Source organism: Amia ocellicauda, chromosome 9 (genome assembly GCF_036373705.1).
Source record: "Amia ocellicauda isolate fAmiCal2 chromosome 9, fAmiCal2.hap1, whole genome shotgun sequence".
Classification (NCBI taxonomy): Eukaryota; Metazoa; Chordata; class Actinopteri; order Amiiformes; family Amiidae; genus Amia; species Amia ocellicauda.
This window is the reverse complement of record NC_089858.1, coordinates 4894930-4918948: the sequence shown is the minus strand read 5'-3', so window position 1 is coordinate 4918948 and position 24019 is coordinate 4894930. Positions and strand designations below refer to the sequence as shown.

The following is a 24019-nucleotide window of genomic DNA, read 5'->3' as shown; positions in this document are numbered from 1 at the left end:
TGTTCTAGAAATACTATATATATTTTGGAAGAACCGCCTATACGTTTATTTACATTTATGCAGGCTTTACAGTAAGAATATGTAAAATGTTTCTTTGAAGTACAAATTTAAACCTGTTAATTACCAGAAACGTCTCACTGCTTCACAGCATGATATCTGTTTTGCACCTGCTGAAAGCTAACTGCACCAACACAACGGTTGAGACAACAAATCACATTTTTGGGAAATACATGGTCAGATTAGGAAGATGTTTCTCTTTGTATAATTGTAACAAGACTAAACATATGTCTCTCCTGATTCCACAACAACACTGAAGTCAATTTTGGGACTGACACCATTTAATTAAAAAGAAAACAAAAATATGTAATTATTTGATTTAATAGATAAATTCCTCATTCCCATGCAGACACATGCTGCAGTGACCAGGTTTGAAGGGTCGGCTTGAACAGTCGAATTAATTCAGATTCACTTTTCTCTTACAGAGTTTTCTGTCCTTCTCAAAATGTAACATTGAAATATAACAAGCCAATCTCCATTCAGTCCTAATGGGTTTTTAAAAGTGAGGTTTAAATAGACGAAGACAGCCTTGGAATCAGAATGAGCAGGTAACAGGCGATGATCTGAGTTCAGATGCATTATTTTCCTTCCCACCATCAGGAATTGAGCTTTTTATACATTCGATATTCAAAATTAAGCCTGCACTGGTGTCAAAAGTTCTACGTGTTATTAATGCCGTTTTTGGGTGTTTGTTTTGGCAGGATGAGGTGGAAGTAGAAATAGTACAAGAGGTGATTATTAAGTGTTGGGGAGTAAACACATATACTGACTTGAAATATTGAAATTCAGTAGACCTACTAATCACAGTTTTATAGAAAAGTGAAAAACATATTTTTTGTAAAAACTATGCATTTTGTCAAAGCTTAGAATTGTAAAACTCTGATAGTATTGGAGCTATACAGCTTGGCACAAGGAAACTACATAACAAACATTATTTATGGAAGAATTGTGGTACCTATAACCTTTCTGCAGACTGCACAGAGCACCATTGAAGGTGGTCCTGGCTGCTAATTAGGAGAAATAGTTTTTCAGGGATAGCTGCATTGACAATAATTAGGATTGGATCCAGCACTTTAATATTCAGATTAAACTTCATTTTGAGAAATGAAAGTATTTTATGGTATATATAAAACATTGTAAAATTTGTGCACTCGTTGGAACCCACAGACTTGAACTACAATCAAAACTACACAATAACTAGTTTTAGTTCTCTATTTAAGATGTCTTTCATTCATAATCTTATACAAGTTTATATGTATCATTAGGTACATGTATTATGAACCCATAATCATAAAAACCCATGTACACCAAGCCACCACTCTTTGATACATGCTATACTTCAATTAAATGAAAATTCAGCAAGTCGACCATAGCATTTACCTATTTCTCCATTGGGATCATGATCATGAACCACACTATTTCTCAAATCCTAGGAGACATACTCGTTAAAGCTAAAATAAGTTCAGTTGACTACTAACATTCATATTTTTGTCTTGCCAACTCTGTTATGAACGTACCTGGTGCTTTATAGAAACCAATGTCGTCCTCGCTGTACGGGAGCAGATAGACCTCACCTTCCTTCCAGATCAAGGGGAACTCTAGTCCTGTGGCAAAGACCCCTGTCCACCCGTCTGTGTCTTCAATACCAGAATAAAAAAAGTTATTTTACAGTGCCACTTATTTTTAGACTCCTAACCTCCTTAACCTGGGGGATACAGGTGGCAAGAGGGGTTATGAATGTGGTTATGTCATGTTACATAGCCTTTATGGATGGGTTATGAACAGTGGGAGTGTCAAACAAAGTGTGACAAGCAAATACATTTTTTTAGTTTTTTGAGAGGTGCTTGTTTCTGCTTGAAAGAGCCTCCATTTTTACAATTACAATGCCAATACTTTGCTCTAAAGATGAACGTGACAACTTTTCTAAGTACGGCGTGGAGAAAAATCATATTTCTCTCCAATCTTGAAACCCCAAATATCAACACTTGCATGCCAACGAGGAAGGAGTCAGATAAAAGGGGTGGGCGGAAGAAAATATAGGAAGTCATCATTATAATGAAGACTTAATCATCACTTTTCTGCACAACTTATCGTGCTTTGCTGATTACCTTCAATGAAGTCAGAGGTGATGTTGACTGCCGAGTAGTGCAAGGAAGATGAACAGACGGCTGAGTGCCCATAACAAAAACAGGCCAGACATCCATCCACATTCCCAGTTCCTAGGTTAAAAGACCCTGGTTTACACCTGTAATAAAACACAAACATTTCAAAACTTATAACTTCGAATAAAGTATTTGAATTAACTACTGTTAGTTTTTTTGTATCATTCAAAATACATCCCAGTCCAAATCAAAACTCCACCTGCCAGTTTGCACATCCAATTAAAATATTAAATGCCAGATTTTTGTTTGACAGAGCATTCTTCCTTATACTTAATGCAAATCCACCGTCAACACTGTTTTCTTTTAGTGAGTTTTCTTGGTTTTTAATTTGGACCGAAGACAAGTTCATAATGAAACACAAAGGCTGTTTCTGGGTGAGTAAAATTATTTGATTGTATGACGGTTCTGTATTTGTAAAATCAGCCAATTGTGCATTTTGTTTTACTGAGAAAATGTGGCAACATTTACAAAAGATCACCACTGACACATCGGCTCGAGGTCCTTCACGTTCCCAAAGAGGAAACTGAGCAATCTCGGTTCTCTTGATCGTCACTTGAATTACACAGAGGTCAATGCCAATTTACCTTGGGAAGGTAACACCTTTATATCGTTTTTTTCTTGTTTGTTTGTTTATACAGAAGACTGTCAGTGAAAAGCACCTTGCTCAGCCCATTTAAGATCCCATTTAAAAAGAACAATAGGGTCACCTGTCACACAAATATCCTTCAACATTGGCTTTGCAGCGACATTGTCCATCCTGGGGATTACAGACGCTGACACTTCCCTCGGAATGGCACTCGCAGGCCCTGCGGAGGACATAATACTGGTTCATTCAGCTGGAATCTGTCCCCAGCTTGAGGCCATTATTCCAGTGTGTAGCTGGAATTATCAGCATGATCCATCCACCTGTTAATCATACATTATTAAGTTTGTTACATTTAAACTCTGACACACTCTGGGTTGTAATCGATGGTCGATACATAAGGAATTACCGCCTCCTGGCATTACCACAACATAGCACGCTCCGGCAACCGGACTCTCTTCCCCACACACGCTGGCGGCACACACCTGTGGGAAATGACAGAGACCGCCCTATAAAAAGGCAGCACACCTGCTACCAGATTGCAAAGTACCGCAAGGGAAATGCAAGGAGGGCGTCTAGGAGAGCTGTAGAGCTGTCAGAGCAGTGCAGAAAATCAATACCTACTGAATATCTACTGAATATGAAAGGTTTAGCTATTTGTTTGATCTGAATTACATGGTAGCATCCCCTAAAATTGCCATGTACTCCCACAATATTATGCAGTGGAATCAGGACAGAGATTTGTCTTTGTGAGGATTTCTGCAACAGATTGTTATTTTATCACAAAGGGGAAGCAATTATTTAATATGACCTCGCATTTCAAAAAGGTGTGTTGAATTTGCCGGAGCCCCAACCCACGGCGGCAGTGCTTTTAGCTTCCAGCAGGCGCTAGAAAAATTGTAAAGCGTCAAGCAGTGAGATATGTTGTGCAGCTCATGGATTCAAACTAATAATGCTATTTTAAAAGTCTGGCGTTCAGTTATAAAATGTGTATATTTAAAATATAAACAACACATAGCAACAAGCCTAAAAGCAGATAACCTCTGCAAATTAAGATTCTTTTATGGAAAAATGCTATTTACTATTTAATTAGATTTTGAAGAGCAAGCATCAGTGTGGGAAGTGAGTCACATGCATGTGGGAGGTCATGATGTAGGTCAGAGCTGCTGAGAGGGCTTTCACTGGGATACTGGAGAATCCCAAGCCTTCTTCCTGCTTCTCCTCCAAACACAACTGACGTAACTGCCTCTTGTGCTGCTCAGTTCACGTTGAAATAGTTGTGTGAGTGCATGCCTGTGACATAAAGAGCTGTTTATATATTTATTTTTCATTAAACGTAATGTTTTGCCCTGTACAGTACTGTCTGCCTCTTTATTATACTTTGAATTAAGTGGAAGCTGTCTTTGCCTCTTACTAAGGTGTCCGGTGTTGTATTTCTTCGTGCCGTCTTTGAACTCACTCAGGGGCTCTGGATGCTGTTCGTCCACCAACTCCTGGCTGGGTTGTTGTTTAACCAGCTTTTGGCTGTAAGTTTGTCAAGCTCGGCTGAACCGTCTATTCTATACATACTTAAATACCTATATTGTACATTTCACTTTGTTAACAGTGTTACTGTTCATTCCATTACATCATTGTTATTATAATACAGTTATGCTTGAGTTGCTGAACTCATGTATTGTATTACTACACTTTGCTGGTTGTTTTGTGTTTCAGAGTTCTTTTCTGTTTGAGAAAGGAAGGGGGTGGTCCTGGGACTCCATAGTCACTGTTGAGCCCTCTTGAGGTGTCATGGGCTGGTCCAAGAATCACCAAGGATTTGAAGACCCCAGAGGTGTACCCTACTTAGCTGAATCCAGGCAGCTGTCATGCCAGTGCGCTGGGGAGACGGTACTATGGTTGACCCCTGGAGCAGCACGGCAGCCGCATTGTGGGCTGCTTCACTGGGGAGGCAAAATAAGATGATCTCCAGAGCCAGCATTACACTTCAGTCATCAGCACCAGGAGGAAGGCTGTCTACATCATCAGATGGAAGGAAACGCAAGAGGATGGAGATGCAGATGGATCACATTAGGGTACTGAAACGGTAAGTATTAATTATCTTGGCAAGAACGGAACTCAAAACGGCATGAAGTTTAAACGCCTACTTTCATGTTTTTTAAATCAGTTACAGTTGTCTTTTTTTCCTGTGTGTCTATCATATTAAATAATATAATAATTAGAAATCAATGAGAGATTAAGTAGATGTTTCAAGAAAACTGTTACAATATAAATAGTAAATTGCATGTTTGTCAATTTAATTTATTAATTGTTCAATGAATTATTTTGCTTCTGTTTTATCCATTTCTGTTCACTTTACTGATTCATTTGAATTCTTCATTTATTCCACGTATGCATTTATTCATTTTACGTTTTGCTTTTATTTTTATTCTGACCTTGCAGTATTTTCTTTCTTAACATGCCTTTCATTTATTCTTTCATGGGGGTGGTAGAGGATGCTGGAGGGAAAGTCAAAGTCATGTTTCTTTTATTCTTCAAAATAGCTTATCATATAACCAAGAACCACGTTTTGAACCCAAAAGAAAGCAGGCTTATTTCAAGTAACAGAATATGTGGGCTGTTAAAAATGCAGACTCACCAGTGAACAAACTCAGCTGACTTCACACAGGGTATATCCAACAGATGAACAATTTACAAGTCAGGCCCCTGTGTATGTTAGGTACATGGTCATATTCGTGGTCAATAAGATCAACACGACAGCATTTCTTGGTCAGGCTTTGACCGCTGTGTTACATCCAGGTGCTACTAAGCAAGTACATGCTAACAGTTTATCTACTGTACAATGATTTAAAGTAACTCTCACCCACACGCAAGGATTTAATGTAAACCAGAAAAGGTCTAATTTGATGCATCGATTCACCAGATTTTGTTAAAAAAATTTATACATTGATGCATCGATTAATTATTGCATCTATTTCTTCATCATCATCAGCTCCAGTGCTGGATGAAGGCTCCCAAGATGTTTCCACTTCCTTCGATCTACAGCTTCTCTTTTCCATGTCACTCCTGCAAAGTGTATGATTTCATCTTCCCATCTTCTATGTGGTCATTTTCTAGGTCTGTGTTCAGCTCTTGTGTCCATTCAATAGCTTCCTTTGTCCATCTTCGATCAGTTCTTCTTGCACTGTGTCCAGCCCATTTTAACATCTTCACTCTGTCAGTGATGTCACATATTTTGGTTTGTTCTGGCATCTATTATTTTCTTTTTCTATCTCTTCTTGTTACTCCAGGCATACATCTTTCCATGTGTCTAGTAATGGAAGTAGCAGCAACTGCAAGAACTTAAAGTGGGTCCCGAGTATGTTAATAAAAAAATAGGACTCTTGTGAAATATTGGGAAATGTACATGTTAAAATACCATCATTACCTTAACACAAGGTAGTCATAAAAATGGTCATTGTGGCGACTAAAATGGCCACTGCTTTAGGCACTGCACAAACCGCTTTCAAAAATCGGCAGAGAAGCGAGTTTTTTTAGATGTGGTCTTAATGCAGAAGGAGGTTTTTATTTGTTTTGGAACAGAGTGAACTCTTATGGATTTTACCCCAGTGATTGGTGGTTCTTACAATACGCACTTTATGACCTGACTGAATAACACACGGACTCACCGCAGAATCAATGTTTTAATGAGAGTGCCATTAAATAATTTAATTAACACCTACCTCTATGTGGTTCCGCTCCACAGACTGAACAATCTCCCCTTTCCCATCGGCAGGTTGCAACGATAGTGTGTGTGAGAAATGAAACCCAAATATTTATGATTTATAAAACCTTATCTGTGGTATTATAATGTGGTAAAATGCAAAATGGGCACGGTTGTGAAATGAATATTTTTGCTTGGCTAGATCCACAGAAAAACAAGGGCTACATGTTCAGAAGATGATAGACTGTTATTTAAGAAACAATAAAGCAAATTATAAATAACCCCCGTGAATGTGATGCAGTTCCACACTGGCACGTTTCACGATTACAAAAAGCAGGTCAGGTCAGTAAAACTTATAATGATCAGACATTAAAATAAATCACAGAACTTTATCTTCATGAGTGATATAATGACCTGCATGCCAGGAGAGATACATGTTCTATTACTCCATTATGCGCAGGCAACCTAATAATAGTACAGTATGTACGGCCCAAATTATTTATTATCATGATTTTCTGTTAAAGTGATAGATGAGCCTGTCTCTTGTCTCATAATATCCTGGTTAATAACCATCACAATTCCTAACAGAGAGTCAGACATGCATAAAGTTCCCCCTGTTGTTGTGGGGGGTGTATTACCTGCAGCCGCTGGCGGTGAGTGAATGGTATCCGGGCTGACAGCTGTCACATTTCTCTCCGGTTACACTTGCTTTACAGACACAGCGCCCGTCACCTCCGCACTGCACACTTCTCGATCCTGGACAAGCAGGAGGGCACGTTTGTCTTTGTCATTTTACAAGAAAATTCGCCAAATTAATCTGACGTTTGAAAGACTTTTATTTAATTTTTTTCCAAAGAGAGGATAAAAAATAAGCTTAAAATAAGTACATAAATAAATTGAAAAAATCCCCAACTTCAGAGATGTCTAGGCCTTTGGGAAAAGTTTCAGGCTGGAGAATGCCCTGCTAGATGTGGTGGAGGCTTTGACCGATTAATGTTGACCAAAGATTTGTTTAAAATCACAACGCACAGTTAATGAATGCCTTCGGTTATATATTGCCGAGGGGAATGAGGTGATAGTGTAGGATTCTTATAAAGAGCCCCAAAGCTACGATACCTATAGCTCTCCAGTACTTTAGCCTGCAAACTTAAGGCCTTACCGAACTGATTTTTAAAGCAGTGAATTCAATGTGGCTTTTAATGTAAGACATACAATAACAATAATAGTAATAATTCATGTTATTATTATAATATAGGGACAGAGGCATCCCTGATAGATCAATCGATAAAAACCTCCATTCAGAGAGCAAGATGAATCCTCCAGCCCAGACAGTTTGATCATAGACAGGGGTTCAGATATTTGCCTGATTCTTGAAAATCAGGTAGACTTTTGATATGATACAATTGTGTGAAATTGGATTTAAAAAATAAAATAATAAAAAAATAAGAAGCATTCAAGTAAAAATAAGGTTTTGTTTCGAATTACATGGAGAAACAATAACCCCCCCTCCCCTGCAAACTCAAAAACTGCTACACTAGGTGACAGATACTTATTAACAGGTCAAGTAGTCTACCAAATTCATCAACACCTTAATGAAGTGTCAGCTTGTTAATTAAGCATGAACATTCGGTTGCAAACTCAATCTTCTAGATGACAATACTTCAAATTATATGATGGATTGAACAGATCCGGTCAAAATGTACATTAATTTATTACACACAATCATTATTAATTACCACATCAACATAACATGTTTTGTCTTTAAATGTTTACATTTTCTGACATCTTTCTTTGGCTTTACAATGGCTGATGAATTAGTACCTGTGCAGACCTACTAGGAGCTATTTTTCCATCCTTAATTTCATTTTGTTTAACAGCAGGACGAATACGTGGGAAAGAGAACAACCGAGCCATCAAAGGGAAACGACGGGGGAGTACAGGGATCTAAAGCTCTCGCCTCTCCAAATAAACAGAGATTGAACCAAAACTCTTAGAGCTACAGCTAAACGGACTAATACTGAAATAATTTAACACTTGTAATAAGTATCACAATTTTTCTAAGGGGTTATGTAATTTACTGTCAGCACTGTTATATTCTTCTCTGGCGCTTGAAGCAGATGGCTGTGCGTTGCTTCCACGGATTCAGGGAATTTTCAAGTTTAACCGGAATGCTGAAATAAGCTTTCAGGGGTATAAATCTGGTTAAATCATCTAAAACATGAAAATCAGATGCTAGTTATATTGCCATAACACTCTCACTATGGGAGGTACAGATCTAGATGAAGTAATGCATGAGAAAGACTTAGGAGTCTATGTGGACTCCTCACTTTCTCCATCCAAACAATGTGGGGAAGCAATAAAAAAGGCAAACACAATGTTAGGGTATATTGTCAAAAGTGTAGAATTGAGAACAAGGGCAGTAATGTTCAGACTGTACAATGCACTAGTTAGAGCTCATCTGGATACTGTGGACAGTTCTGGGCTCCACACTTCAAGAAAGATATCGCTGCTCTAGAGGCAGTTCAGAGGAGAGCAACCAGACTTATTCCAGGTCTGAAGGGAATGTCCTACTGAGAGACTGAGGACCTGAACCTTTTCACCCTGGAACAGAGGAGACTACGTGAAGACTTGATTCAAGTCTTCAAAATCATGAAGGGCATCGACCACATCAAACCAGAGGAGCTTTTCCAGATCAGCAGGGACACACGCACCCGGGGACACTAATGGAAATTGGGCTTCAAGGCATTCAAAACGGAAAACAGGAGGCACTTCTTCACACAGAGAGTTGTCACAATCTGGAATAAACTACCCAGCGATGTGGTAGAAGCTGAAAGTTTGGGAACATTTAAAAATAGACTGGATAGGATCCTTGGATCACTTAGATATTAATGGACACCAAACGAGCACGATGGGTCGAATGGCCTCCTTTGTTTGTAAACTTTCTTATGTTCTTACAGTGAGGGAAAAAAGTATTTGATCCCCTGCTGATTTTGTACGTTTGCCCACTGACAAAGAAATGATCAGTCTATAATTTTAATGGTAGGTGTATTTTAACAGTGAGAGACAGAATAACAACAAAAAAATCCAGAAAAACGCATTTCAAACAAGTTATAAATTGATTTGCATGTTAATGAGGGAAATAAGTATTTGACCCCTTCGACTTAGTACTTGGTGGCAAAACCCTTGTTGGCAATCACAGAGGTCAGACGTTTCTTGTAGTTGGCCACCAGGTTTGCACACATCTCAGGAGGGATTTTGTCCCACTCCTCTTTGCAGATCCTCTCCAAGTCATTAAGGTTTCGAGGCTGACGTTTGGCAACTCGAACCTTCAGCTCCCTCCACAGATTTTCTATGGGATTAAGGTCTGGAGGCTGGCTAGGCCACTCCAGGACCTTAATGTACTTCTTCTTGAGCCACTCCTTTGTTGCCTTGCCTGTGTGTTTTGGGTCATTGTCATGCTGGAATACCCATCCACGACCCATTTTCAATGCCTTGGCTGAGGGAAGGAGGTTCTCACCCAAGATTTGATGGTACATGGCCCCGTCCATCGTCCCTTTGATGTGGTGCAGTTGTCCTGTCCCCTTAGCAGAAAAACACACGCAAAGCATAACGTTTCCACCTCCATGTTTGACGGTGGGGCTGGTGTTCTTGGGGTCATTCCTCCTCCTCCAAACACGGCGAGTTGAGTTGATGCCAAAGAGCTCGATTTTGGTCTCATCTGACCACAACACTTTCACCCAGTTCTCTGAATCATTCAGATGTTCATTGGCAAACTTCAGACGGGGGGATGCAGGATTTCAGTCCTTCACGGCGTAGTGTGTTACCAATTGTTTTCTTGGTGACTATGGTCCCAGCTGCCTTGAGATCATTAACAAGATCCTCCCGTGTAGTTCTGGGCTGATTCCTCACCGTTCTCATGATCATTGAAACTCCATGAGGTGAGATCTTGCATGGAGCCCCAGACCGAGGGAGACTGACGGTTATTTTGTGTTTCTTCCATTTGCAAATAATCGCACAAACTGTTGTCACCTTCTCACCAAGCTGCTTGGCGATGGTCTTGTAGCCCATTCTAGCCTTGTGTAGGTCTACAATCTTGTCCCTGACATCCTTGGACAGCTCTTTGGTCTTGGCCATGGTGGAGAGTTTGGAATCTGATTGATTGATTGCTTCTGTGGACAGGTGTCTTTTATACAGGTAACGAGCTGAGATTAGGAGCACTCCCTTTAAGAGAGTGCTTCTAATCTCAGCTCGTTACCTGTATAAAAGACACCTGGGAGCCAGAAATCTTGCTGATTGAAAGGGGATCAAATACTTATTTCCCTCATTAACATGCAAATCAATTTATAACTTTTTTGAAATGCGTTTTTCTGGATTTTGTTGTTGTTATTCTGTCTCTCACTGTTAAAATACACCTACCATTAAAATTATAGACTGATCATTTCTTTGTCAGTGGGCCAACATACAAAATCAGCAGGGGATCAAATACTTTTTTCCCTCACTGTATGTTCTTAACATGGAGTTAATAAAGTGTAGCTATAAGTACAAACCAGTTTTAACAGTTAGCCTAATTCAGTTTATAGTTTCCAGGATTGACTCCTCTGCATTTGAATCATAGACGACTTTCTGAGAGGTTTGGGGATTCATCCTAAATTAGCATTTGGGGGATAGAAATTGGGTTAAATTAAGTAAAACCCCCAAATCAAAACCCCTGGGCCTGAACGGGACAGCCATTTTGCCGCACACGCGCACTCTTCCTATATCTCTTGCATCTGAGTACAAGGGTTATTGCTGATAGGGATTTTAAATTGACAGGGTATACAAATTTAAATAAAGCATAAATGAATATAAGTGCAGAATATCTCCTGCATACAGCCAAATCACGTTGGGACCCAGCACTTCTCTCCTTCTGTGATGTCATAAGACTAGTATCGCTTACCTAAAACGTTGCAGTTGCACGGGAGGCAGACATCTCGAGGATCGCTGCGGTAGAAGTTGTCCTCGCACCTCTCACAGTGTGGCCCAGCCGTGCCGTCCCGGCAGTTCTCACAGTAGCCGCCGTGGCCGGTACTGCGGTACAGCTCGGCGTCAAAGAAGCACTCCTCCGATCGCCTGCTGCAATTACACCCTACCCAGGATGACATGTAGTTCAGGGTTATGTGCATTGTCAGTAGTTTTAATGTGTGTGTGTGCGTATCGGGGCATTGCATGATGGATAAAAACAACATTGCTGAAGATGAGACACAATAAAAACGTCACATCCTTACGTACGTTTTAAACAATATATAATTTTTTTTGCCATTCTTCTATAGTTTGCTGATCTCCGCACTGAACGATAATCAGCCCTGCAACTCCAGCACTGTTCCAGGAGGGATGAGACAAAGCATGTGTCCTCTGAATTGCAGGTTGTCAAGAAGCCTACATCTGATATTTCTCGCACTGCTAGTCTGGATTGACCACGACCCGGCTATTACATCACTCGGAGCACATGATGCAGCCGAAACGGTTAACAATCTCTAGCTGCAGGTGCCCGGGATGCCACAGGGAGTTGCTGGTGTGTGATGATCCAGAAATCACACAGCTGACTTCTTCCCACCCATCCCTGGCGATGCTTGGCCAGCTCCGTGCCGCCCCAAGGGAACTAAATCCAGTAAATGCATAAATGGCTTGATACAAGCTACGGGAGGCCATCTGCACGGCGGGCAGGGGGCAATACCGGATGCCGTACTCAGCTGCTCCCTGTTTATTGAATTGAAATGTATTCTAAACATTCAAAGCTCTAGTTAACCCCTCCCCTGACCTTCACCCCACTTGTTCCTCTCCCCTACATCAGTAACCCACCCCCACCAAATGTACGACGCTGACATTTTTCTGAAATCAGTGTTATGACAGCTGACAACAGGTAACCAATCTGCCCCATACCTTTTCCAATGCAGCTGCTTTCCTTTTTAAATTGCACTCTTTTTTTTCCTTCCGCAGAGAACATATATCCCCCAGCCACACAGAGGGAGCCAGGGGATTATATTTTTTCCAGAAAGGAGTACTTTAATACATTTACAAGGAAGAATAATTACATTTTAATAGGGTGACTTTAGAGTGCACTTTCATGCTGGTCTCTAAGCGGTGTCCTTGGCGTCGGCTCTGCTCCAACTCCTCCGTATGAAGTGGCTTCAGACGAACAACGGGTGTCTGCATGTGTGGCACTGCCCTGAGAAGGAGACGGGCGAACCGAACGCTTCAGCTTCTACCCTGACGTGATATCTTACAACGAACATGAATTTCTCCTAAAATGTACTCTGGTATTTACTGGAAATATATAGGGGGCAGATTAAAGGGATTTCAAACCATGTCCCTTTCCTGCAAAAGCAGATTACGAGACGTGTATTCTCCCTCAAAGATTAAGATTCACCACACACCATCGCATCTGCAGAAGATTCCTCATCGGAGAGAAGGAGATTAAGTCAAATTACCCATTTGCTAATGGTGGAAATTGTGTAATGTGGGGGCCAGATCCAGCAATTGTAGGATTATTTCTCCTTAATGGACTGTATGACTTTCTATACCTCTGATGATGTCTTTTCTCTTTTAATTTTTTCATGTTGACGGTAAGGTTGCTTTGTCCGCAGTCCTGATGCTATAAATCTTTGATATTTCCATTCCAATCAAAAGATTGACTTCTAGCTTTACTGTTCTCTCCCAACAGGACCCTGATTAACTCAACTGACAGCGCTAAATTTTTGAAGCTGAGTGCATCGTTCTCCTATGCATTCGCCAGCTTCAGATCTTAATGACTGCTAATGTAACCCGAGGAAGAAGAAAGAAATGTCTTATTGATCCTGACGACACTGCTATACCTCTCTCTCCGTTTAATGAATATTCCAGTAATAATCTGTTTTTCGAGTGGGGTTTTGAATGCATTGTTGAACAGTTCTGTATTATGTGATCTTGTAAATCTTATTTTACATTTTCTACTTCTAAAAGCAGCTGATTTCAGTGCTCCTTATGGTTGTTTCTGTGTAGTGTCCGTACCAACTACATTTTACTTCTAGTAAAATCTAAATGTAATTCTGAATGAGGGCAGCCTGTCAGAGAGAGTGACCTGAATACCATTTTTCAGCATTACCAGTAGATTAATTGTGTACTTTCCTTGCATTGTTCTTCTTTAAGGATAAAAAACTAAAATCACCCTAGACACAGATGTGTTTCAATAAGATACACCCATATTTCTCCTTATACATGAAGTAAAAGATTGGGGTAAATATTTAAATTAGCCATGTGGACGGTCTACTACACATTATAAAAGTCAAGAACCGCATGTTTTCCATGGCGAGGGAACATGTTCCTCCGTTTCAGGTGAGACTGTTGGACACACATCATTTAAAGAAGTGTTTCTCAAAGCATTTGCCATTGAGTGCAGGATGTGTCCTAAAGCCTGGCTAGAGCTGGTCTATAGAAGACTACAGAAGCTGAAGACCATTGGTCACATAGAAGAAGTCAGCTGCATAATCCTCAGTTCTCCACAAGAGAATAACTTTTGTTGGTTCTTGGGGACCTGCAAGTTCAGATTGTTAGTTTCTGTATCAAATCCTCCTGTTGGTGTGATATCTAGGCCACAGGCATACTGAGCTTGCGGTGCGAAAAATTAGCAGATGGGTTTAACAATGTGCGATTTTGTTTAATCACTCCAGAAAACGCACGTATCGGTGGGCTGAGCCGACAAATTAGCAGTTTCAGCAAACTGAATGAAAAGGGGCACATTTGTTAGATTAAAAAAAAATACAGGTTAAAAAAAGTTGCTCTTTCTTAGTTATTTGAGAACATTTAGTTAGTTATTGAATAAACCCATTATTGCTCATAACACGATTGGGGAAATTTAAACAAAGAAATACAGCTCACACATGCAAGGAAATGAACACTGATATAAAATGAATAGATATAAAAATATGGATGCCATGCACTGATTTGAGGTGATAAAAAGAAAGCTTATTTTCTCTCTCCCTACTGGAAACTAAACCCATCTAATATATATATTTGGGGGAGAAAAATAATTCATCTTTGGAAATACATAAATTGTCCAGGCAGCGTTCTAGCACTGCATACTGTAGGAGAGCTGCACAATTTATTCATTTCCTTGTTTTAAGCTAAACCCAAAACAGCTTGCTGTGCAATTTTCAGAGTACTGCCTAGTAAATCTAAGCTTGGGTGTTAGTAATCTGCTTTAAAATTAAAATTTTGTTCAGTGCTGGAGAACAAAACAACCTTGCTGTTGTCGTTGTTGTTGTTATTGTTGTTGTTTTGCTAATTTATTTCTAGGACCGTAGCTATATTTCAAAAGCTCGCTTAAGCAGCCATCTGATCTTAAGATGGAAAGCTACCATGAATAAGCAAAAAACACATTTCTGATTGTAAAAATAATGTTAATGAAACCTAGTGAGGTCTCATTTTTCAAAAACTGGTATTTTTTTTTAGTTTGTGCACACACACATATACATATACACACACAGGAACTTTTACACAATATCATCTGGCTAAAAGAGGGAATTACGGACACTGCCAATCAACGGACTACATCTCTTCTATAGGTGCAGGTCTGAGGCCTCGTTCCTTGGCAAACCGGGCTCCTCTGCGGTGATGCCGGTGGACATTGGTACTCACGGAGGCATTCATTAGCTGAATCAGCTGTTGCCCTTGCCCAGGGCCTGTCATGGTAAAACGGTTGACATTTCTCGCAGTCAGGACCCCAGGTATTGTGCTGACAGTCACAGACGAGCCGCCCCATCTCATCGCTCACACACTCACTCGCGTGGCCATTGCACTTGCACCTAAGACAGACGAAAACAAATGGAGCAAGAGGGAAGCAGAGCATGTAAGGTATCTTAACTGTGGGACTGTCACTTTCCATTATGCGTGCCGGGCATGAAGATTACTCTCGATAAGGTTGCATCTCTTTTCTTTTTTCTGTTTTAACATATCAGTGCTTCTAAAAAGTTTAAATGCCAGTCTAACCCTTTGTATATTTTTTTTCTTACTTTTGCATGATGACCCGGGGAGTCGAGTATAATGTGCCTGTGCTGAAACTGCGCCATGAAAGTTTAATAGGGGGGAGATAGGGTACCATGCAAACTGAACGCAGTGAAGCACTAAGAACCTGAGAAACAGAAATGTTATATTAAACTATGGGATTAACATTTTATTTGATCATTCTTTTTTTTTTCCCAACAGGGATGGTAATCATGTGAGCCATAAAGAAAACACAAGTGAGCCCTAGTTCAGACGCACAGTGGTGCCAGATGTTTGTTTTCAAAGGAATGAAAATATAGATATTGATCTCATATAGATTGCAGGAAAAAAACAAATGCTCCCAAGATAAAGACTTGAAATGCCAATATCAGATGTTATTATTAATATTATATGCATTTTACTGTCTAAAAGCAATCAAACAGACAACAGAATGTGAACGTGGCTCCCCTTGGCTGGAGTACAGCATATTCTTCAATACAGAAATCTGGATGCTATACATAAAGACATCTTTAAGCATGGCTGATTCAATGTAAACAGGATATAGAGCTGCAGGAAAGGCTGCCTTTTGAAGCTCTGTGCTATATTTGTTTATTGCGTTCTGTCTTACAGGCTGAAGAATCCTTTTGCTTCCTGATCATAATATGCAACTGAAAGGATGACACAGAAAAACATCATGATGAAAGTGTGAGAAGTTAACGGAAGCAAGAACCACTGCATAGAAACAACACTGTTTATTCTGCTGGTGGCAAACAGCCCCCAGAAAAAGTATATAATGATGCTTTAAACCACCACCTCGGGAAAAGGACAAGAAAAAGGTGTTATCCGCTGCAACACTACAAAATGTAGGCTAAAACTAGTAGCTGCCTTTACGTATAGGAGTGTATGACTCATATTTTCATTCTCTTAATTTATTAACCTTTATCTGAAACATTTAACAGTTAAAAACCTGGCCAAAAAAAGGATAATATCTATATATGAGGCAGAATATGGAGTGATCAAATATTAATTGGAGCCAATAAACATATATCAGATGCATCTTATTTTGATTTTACAGCATTTAGTTAATAGATTCCAACTCCATATCTGAGTCATCTTTATGTTGGTAAATATGTATTTATCGACCAAGAACACGACCACTGCATTTCCTAATGACCTATTTGGTTCAGGGCAATATTATGATTCATGATAGAATTATGTGTTTTTTTCCCCATATAAATATTGAATATGCAAATAATCTCTCCTTTGCAACCCAATTACAATTCGGTACTTATTCATTTTTCATCACCACCACATGTTTCTTGAGGAGAGAAACTTCCTAAGAAACGTATATCATCAAAGCTTTCTGCTGTTTTTTTTCACTGCCCACAGTCCAGATATGACACCAATCAGAGGATTTGATGCAGCTGGAACTGATAACAGCCTGAACCTGTAGCTGTCAAATAACAACTAAAAAACACACAGGAATCACTGAGGAGAAATGAGCTGAGGACTTCCGAGCCAACTTCTGCCCACCCAACCCTGGAAGCACCCTGGGATATGCATTGAGCTCCTATCTGGGCTATGCTGTGGCCATCTTTACCGGAAGTGTCCCTCAGGAGTCCCAGACTGACATGTTCGTGATGTGAAAAACTCTGTTGTAAGAACAATCTTCCTGATGCAAATGTAAGGTGTGCTGGGGAAGGGAATGTGCGGCACAGATCAGGAGACAGAGCTCTCACTCCATAAAGGGGCTCTGAGTCTGCACATCTCAGATGCCTTTGTGTTTTAAGGTGAGAGGATCTATCGATAAACTTTCTTTTCATTAGATATCTGAGACTCCTGCACAGAAGGGTTAGAGAAAGTTTACAATCGAGAGGAGGCCATTCGCACCATCGTGCTCGTTTGGTGTCCATTAATAACTAAGTGATCAAGGATCCTATCCAGTCTGTTTTTAAATGTACCCAGATTGTCTCTTCAGCCACATCGCTGGGGAGTTTGTTCAGATTGTGACGCCTCTCTGTGAGAAGAAGTGTCTCCTGTTTTCTGTCTTGAATGCCTTGAGGCCCAATTACCATTTGTGTCCCCGGGTGCGTGTGTCGCTGCTGATCTGGAAAAGCTCCTCTGGTTTGATGTGGTCGATGCCTTTCATGATTTGGAAGACTTGAATCAAGTCCCAACGTAGTCTCCTCTGGTCCAGGGTGAGGACCTGTTGTCCATACAAAGGGTTCTCCCCAGGACTCTTCAGTTGGGTGGGCTGTCTCACTTGTAAGATGATGCTGCCCAACTGAAAATACACCAGCCGTGAGCCAAGAGCAAATTATTTTACCTATGGCAAGCCTAACACAAATACATAATTTGTGCAGCTTTTATATGCAGGAATCAGCACTCAGGTTGTTACGTTGTCAGCAACATTCACCCAGCTAATCAATCAGTCAGAGACAATGCAGTGGAATCGATTTTAAAGACTTAACAGTGTGAATTGTTCAAATGGCAACTGTTCAAAACATTATTCTGAGAAAGAAACCAATATGAGTGTATCAAGTCATCACTGCTATTTATGTCCTTAAAATAAAAAGTTTAATTTACCATCCATGTATTGGTGTTGCTCCCTCAATTGTAATAACTGTGAGGAGCAGACACACGAGAGCTGTGGAGGAAACTCCAGATGGCAGAAACAAGGAAATGGTGTGCCATAGGAAAAATAAAAAGTTATTTTAGGAATTTGAGGGTGAAAAAAATTTGCAATGCAGCAAGTGAAGAATTAGCACTACAAAGAAGTAGAGGAGGAGGGATGTGTTAAAAGATGTTATATTCACTTGAAGGTGTCTCTAACTCTAACTAAGTTGCAAGCAGTGTTTCCCTTAAATCACATGGTTTCTACTCAGATGTTAGTCCAGGCACACGTCCTATAAAGACTGGACCCTCTCCTAGCCGGCCTTCCTCCTTCCACTATTTGCGCTCTTCAACTTTCTCCACAATGTTGCGGCTTGTCTTAAATCCTCTCGACCTGACATCACTCTTACTGCTCTCCTATTTTATACCACATACTTTTTTGGTGCTACCCAGATGCCATTCTACATCTCCTCTCGCCCTCTTCCACCAGTCGATCGGTGTCTGCCCCACCCAGCCTGGCTCTTTCTCCTCTCCAACCCCCTAGTGGAGAAATACGCTGTTTGTTCCTGCTTTATGTCCTGTGCTTCTGGCTTCGGCTTATTATTTTCTAAACCATCACGCAGCACACACTGGCACGCAGGGTTGGTGACATCCAGTGCTCGGGATATTTTAGTTAAGTTTATTCTCTTTACCTGCCTCCCACCGAGAAATCCGAGATGGCGTAGTAATAGGATCTGAGAACCTGGGGGTCCTTGAAGAATTCATCCCCAAAGGTGTTGAGTCTGTTCAAGGAAATTAGGAGATCAGTGGCTGTCACCCACTCCTGGAGAAACACAAACAGATAGGGAAACGTTGTGCTTTTTTTCAAGGCCACTTACGTTTCTAAAACAGGATGTTGCTACAAAATACAAATTGCCACAGGAAGCTGTTAGCAAAACAAGAGACATGCAGGAGTGTAAATTGTTTCTCTTTCTGTGGACATCCTAAGTGTATTCCATTCTTTTCATCACCCAGGGGACACACAAAAAAGCAACTGCTACAGGAATATGGAAGGAGGCCAAGTTTAGCTACCACTGATTTGATTTTAGAAACAAAATAAACGATTTCTACAATATGAGCTCTTGAAGTTAAGCCCAGGAAGCAGTTCTATAACTTATTTGTGAACAAAACCCAAAACCAGAACAATTGCGAAGGTGAAAAGGTGGCTAAGCCCATCTCTTTCCATCTCTGACCAATCTTTATCGGTCTGGTGTGTAACAAATCACTGGGGGTAGCTCATCTTCAAGGGGCTCACAGTACAGAGAATTGCGGAAGGGTTGTAAATATGAATGAAGCTCTACAAGAAGAAACATTTTTCAGGAGGGATTCTGGGGCTGATTTACTTGAAGTGTGTGGTGATCATAGGGATTTGCTAGCTCTAAGCTCTGGCAAAAAAGTGTTGTTGTTGACGGTTCTGTGGGATCTCACTGCAGTGGTACAGGGATCCAACTTTTCCTGGCTTAAAATGAGATAACCCCAACTTGTGCTGTCAGCAACATGGCTGATGCCATTTGCTTGCAAGAGACATCTATAACTGCATATCAACATGATATTTGACATGGCACTCAGTGCTAATGGTGTTTGGGGCTGTAGTTTGCCTCTAGGTGCCTTGGATCTGGGTTTCAATGAACAATCACTCTTCATGCATGACTTTAGGCAAACTGCAGGCAATGCTTCTGTGACTTTGACATAGTGATCAAAAGATTCTGTCGATTGTACGTGACGGGGAAAAAAACATCACATGTGAAAGTGAGTAATTTTCCCTTTTCCAGGAGGAAACAAAAGGATGCCTGGGTTTTTCTCCAAGGTCAAAGGCCACTTGAATCTGTTGCAATCAGGGGCTTTTAATAGATCTCCATAACTGACAGCCTGCATTTAAACGTTTTATCACATGTCAAAAAGAAGAATGAATGTAGCACTTTCCTTCACCCATTTGCTATTGGTTCTCTTCACTCAGATTCAACGCCGTCACTGCGAGATTCATGCCCATTCCACAGACTTGAGTACAGTGATCAGTAATCACGTCTATTTCAAATGAAAGAAGCTGGCAATTCACTGCCAGGAATGAAAGGTTCGAGTTTTATCGTCTGATGAATTTTTATTATGAACATCCAGGGGCTTTGGCAGGTTGAAAATGCAAAGTCAGGAAAATCTATGTCCTTCCTTGAAATGCCTTATTGATGTCTGGGCTCTGTTGATTTTAAATTCCGTAAACTTACACATAGCCGTATGTGAATTTTATAAACTAGAATCTCCCCCAGGAGTAATAAGAAATCATGCATGTACCTACTCTTCCCTTTGGCTATTCTCTGAATAAAGAGAGCACACTAAGATACAAGAAGAATTACCTTTCCCTCCGCTAAGTTAGAAAATGCTTTTAGCAGTGAAATGCACATTGCTGCTTGCCCCTGACACTTCGCATACTCTAATGTTGTTTTTCTCTTCTTTTCACCCTCCCTTTGGATGGCTTACTCAATTGTGCTAACTTTTGCCTCTGTATTGTAATAATAAATTATTTAAATGCACTGGCAATGAACTCCCTGGTGTTTCAAGCACAGAATCCCTCCATTTCTGAAAAACAGGCAATGAAATACATAGGATAAAAGTGGCATTTTTGTTTTTTAAACTTATCTATTTCTTGTCAGGCGGTGTAATTTAATATTTATACATAAAATGTATGTGTATTTTTTTTGTAATTTCAAGTTTGTGGTGATAAATAAACGTGTTTGGTTAAGATTACTGTTGACAACTGTTAGCACATAATATGAAAGGGAAACAAAAACAACAACAAAACACTTTTGCAGAAGGTTAATTAAAGGTCAGATTACTGGTGAAATCAGCTAATATTCCCGGTTATAACAGCAGTCAAGCAATGCAATTCTCATGTAATGAAATTATTTAGCAATTCGGAGCACTTTGTGTGTAAGTGTGTGTGTGTTTGTGTGTGGAAGGGAGTTGGGGAGTGGGTGGGTGTTTGTTTCTAAATATTTTCTGCAAAGCTTAGAGACAATTACAGTGCAGTCACGATCGATCGCAACGAATTGGGTCGGGCCATTCAAAACACGCGAGGATTTTGACACTCGTAATTTACGTATGCGATCACATTGGGTCACCGTAATATGTACAGACAGTCATAAAACACCTTTAAAGGACTAAGATAAATAGTCTTAATAACTAATGCAGTTAATTTAAGCTATTTTCATGATTTGGTAACAATCATTTTCGTTTTTTAGATCCAAAGTGGGATCCCTGGCACTTCTCCTTTGCCATAGGAGAATCACAGTCTGCAAAATTATTAAAGATTCCATAGGGATCAAATACCCAAACTGTAAACGTGTGTAAAGAGCTGAAAAGGCCGGTCACACCAAAGCGATTTGTCATTTGCGTGGGTCAGCCTGCGTGGGTTTGCAATATTGCAGTGCTGTGTGGAGATGTGCCAACAGATTCAATGAGGCATTTCAAGACTTTGTGTATTCGAAATGTCATGACTACACTGTACTGCAGTAAAAGTATACATTGTTAAAGTAATCCTAAGGCTAACTAACACAGTAAGCACTTAATGAATGGGATCCTCAGCGGCACCTCTACAAGGAGCATTAATTGAGCTGCTCTAGATACTCCACAGAATTGGCAGAAGTCAATGGGAGACTCCTCAGTTCTGATTGCTAGCCGTTCCGGTGGGATCAAATCCTCAAATCGGTCTAATATCTGGGCTGTGGGTGTTCTAGACTTCTAGTGAATAATTACACCGTGTAACATTTTTTATTTTATTTTTTGTTCCTGGGTAGTAAATGTTATTTCCTAATTGCTTATGCCTCAAAAGTATAGAAAATGTCTATTATTCCCCACAAACTTTGCTTTTGTGACCAGGACAGTGATATTTTGAATCAACTCTTTGAACATAATCCGAGGTGTCACCATTCCCCACTTCATACTTGAGTTGATCTTTGCACTGGCTTCAGTATGTATTTGTAAACAGGAGTACAACCTTTGCATTTCCTGTATTGCCCTATAGGTGAAGGGACATGATCATAGGTTATTGTGACACAATGGAAATGGTTACTCCTTTTTCACCACAATTTTAATATAGAAATGATAGACCTTTGATCACTGATGCATCTCTTCACAGAAAGGTAGTAAGTGTTATTTCCTAATTGCTTATGCCTCAAAAGTATAGAACATGGCTATTATTCCCTACAAACTTTGTTTTTATGACCAGGACAGTGATATTTTGAAATGTACCTATTTCCAATGAGAAAAAGGGCAACTTTATGTCTTTTCATTCACATAAAGTCAGAAAAAAACAGTAATACAAAAATGACTACAAAAGATTTAGAAGTGAGATTTACGATTATATTGTAAATAGAGTATAATTGTGAATTTGGATTCATATGTTGCTTTTTTCTGACTTTATGTGAATGAAAAGACACAAAGTTGCCTGTTTTCTCATTGGAAATAGGTAAATTTCAAAATATCACTGTCCTGGTCAAAAAAACAAAGTTTGTGGGGAATAATAGCCATGTTCTATACTTTTGAGGCATAAGCAATTAGGAAATAACACTTACTACCCAGGAACAAAAATTGTTTTACATAGTGTTATTAATGGTCTTGACACATGCATCAGTGATCGAAGGTCTATTATTTCTATATTAAAATTGTGGTGAAAAAGGAGTAACCATTTCCATTGTGTCACAATAACCTATGATCATGTCCCTTCACCTATAGGGCAATACAGGAAATGCAAAGGTTGTACTCCTGTTTACAAATACATACTGAAGCCAGTGCAAAGATCAACTCAAGTATGAAGTGGGGAATGGTGACACTTTGGATTATGTTCAAAGAGTTGGAAATGCCAAATTTAGGTGAAAGGGTGGGGGGAATAAAATATTCCAAAGGGAGGAAAGATTAATTTTCTTTCCCTGCTTTCCTCCACTTTCCTTATGTTGACTTTTCCAACTAACACGTCAGCAGTCGACCTATGTGTTCAGAAAACCAGTATGTAAAGAAGAATGGAAACTACACACCAAAAAATCTAAGGGTACAGCAAAGAAAACGATTTCATATTTACTTTGGCAACAGACTATTACTAAGTGTGCTACCACAATTCACTTTACCACAAACTAACTGGGTCTTTTCACAGATGCAATGTTTGCCAGGTGTGAACCAAACTCAGACACAAGTGTTCACATCCTGAACTCTGCTGTGGTCCCATTAGAGCAGGTTGTTCTATTTGACAACGTTACAGAAAAACATATCCCGAGGGGGAACCCAGCTTAGGAGAGCATGCAGCATCGAAAGGTGTCATTTAATCAACACATATGGTACCACCTGGTGGGAATAAATCACCTACGTTTAGATGGTTTTGGAATGCCCCCTTAAGGGCTCATCATTCATGAAGAGCTGCTGATGTTCAGTCATAATACAGGCAGGCAGATCAGACAGGGCTTTCGGGCTCCAGGCACCAACGCCATCCCCACTGAGTGATGGAAGGGCTGTCAGCCTGAACGCCTGGTTGTACCACGATGCTTTGGTTTTTACAACATAAACAAACAACAGAGCACAAATAAATCCGCTGTCCCTACAGAACGCAAAGGGATACTTCCCCACCACCGATAAATCCTTGCCGACTAGCTGCTTTTGAAACGAGGCCAGCTTGAATCCATAGCTGTAAATTACCCTGGCGCCCCAAAAGAACAGTCCTGATCAATGATGACAGAGAATGTCATTACAATCCTTAATTTGAACATCTTGTCTCACATGCAGGGATCATAATTCTCACTGTATATGTGGGAACTCTGATTAGTAACCTAATAACTTTCTGGGATTATTATGAAACTTCATCCTGCCTCACTTTTATTCATTTTCATC

The 24019-nt window shown here is 40.0% G+C and overlaps 1 protein-coding gene across 1 annotated transcript in view; it reads right to left on the bottom strand.

The window, feature by feature from the left end:
- The window catches only part of lamc3 (laminin, gamma 3), a 98039-nt gene that overhangs the window by 53288 nt on the left and 20732 nt on the right, over positions 1 to 24019 (bottom strand). Inside the window, exons 3-9 of the mRNA XM_066712763.1 lie at positions 18805 to 18935; positions 15155 to 15321; positions 11439 to 11627; positions 7141 to 7258; positions 2927 to 3025; positions 2166 to 2302; positions 1575 to 1694 (exon numbers count right to left, since the gene is read on the bottom strand). Of these exons, the coding sequence (XP_066568860.1) occupies positions 1575 to 1694; positions 2166 to 2302; positions 2927 to 3025; positions 7141 to 7258; positions 11439 to 11627; positions 15155 to 15321; positions 18805 to 18935 (961 nt within the window). The remainder of the gene's footprint in view (positions 1 to 1574; positions 1695 to 2165; positions 2303 to 2926; positions 3026 to 7140; positions 7259 to 11438; positions 11628 to 15154; positions 15322 to 18804; positions 18936 to 24019) is intronic.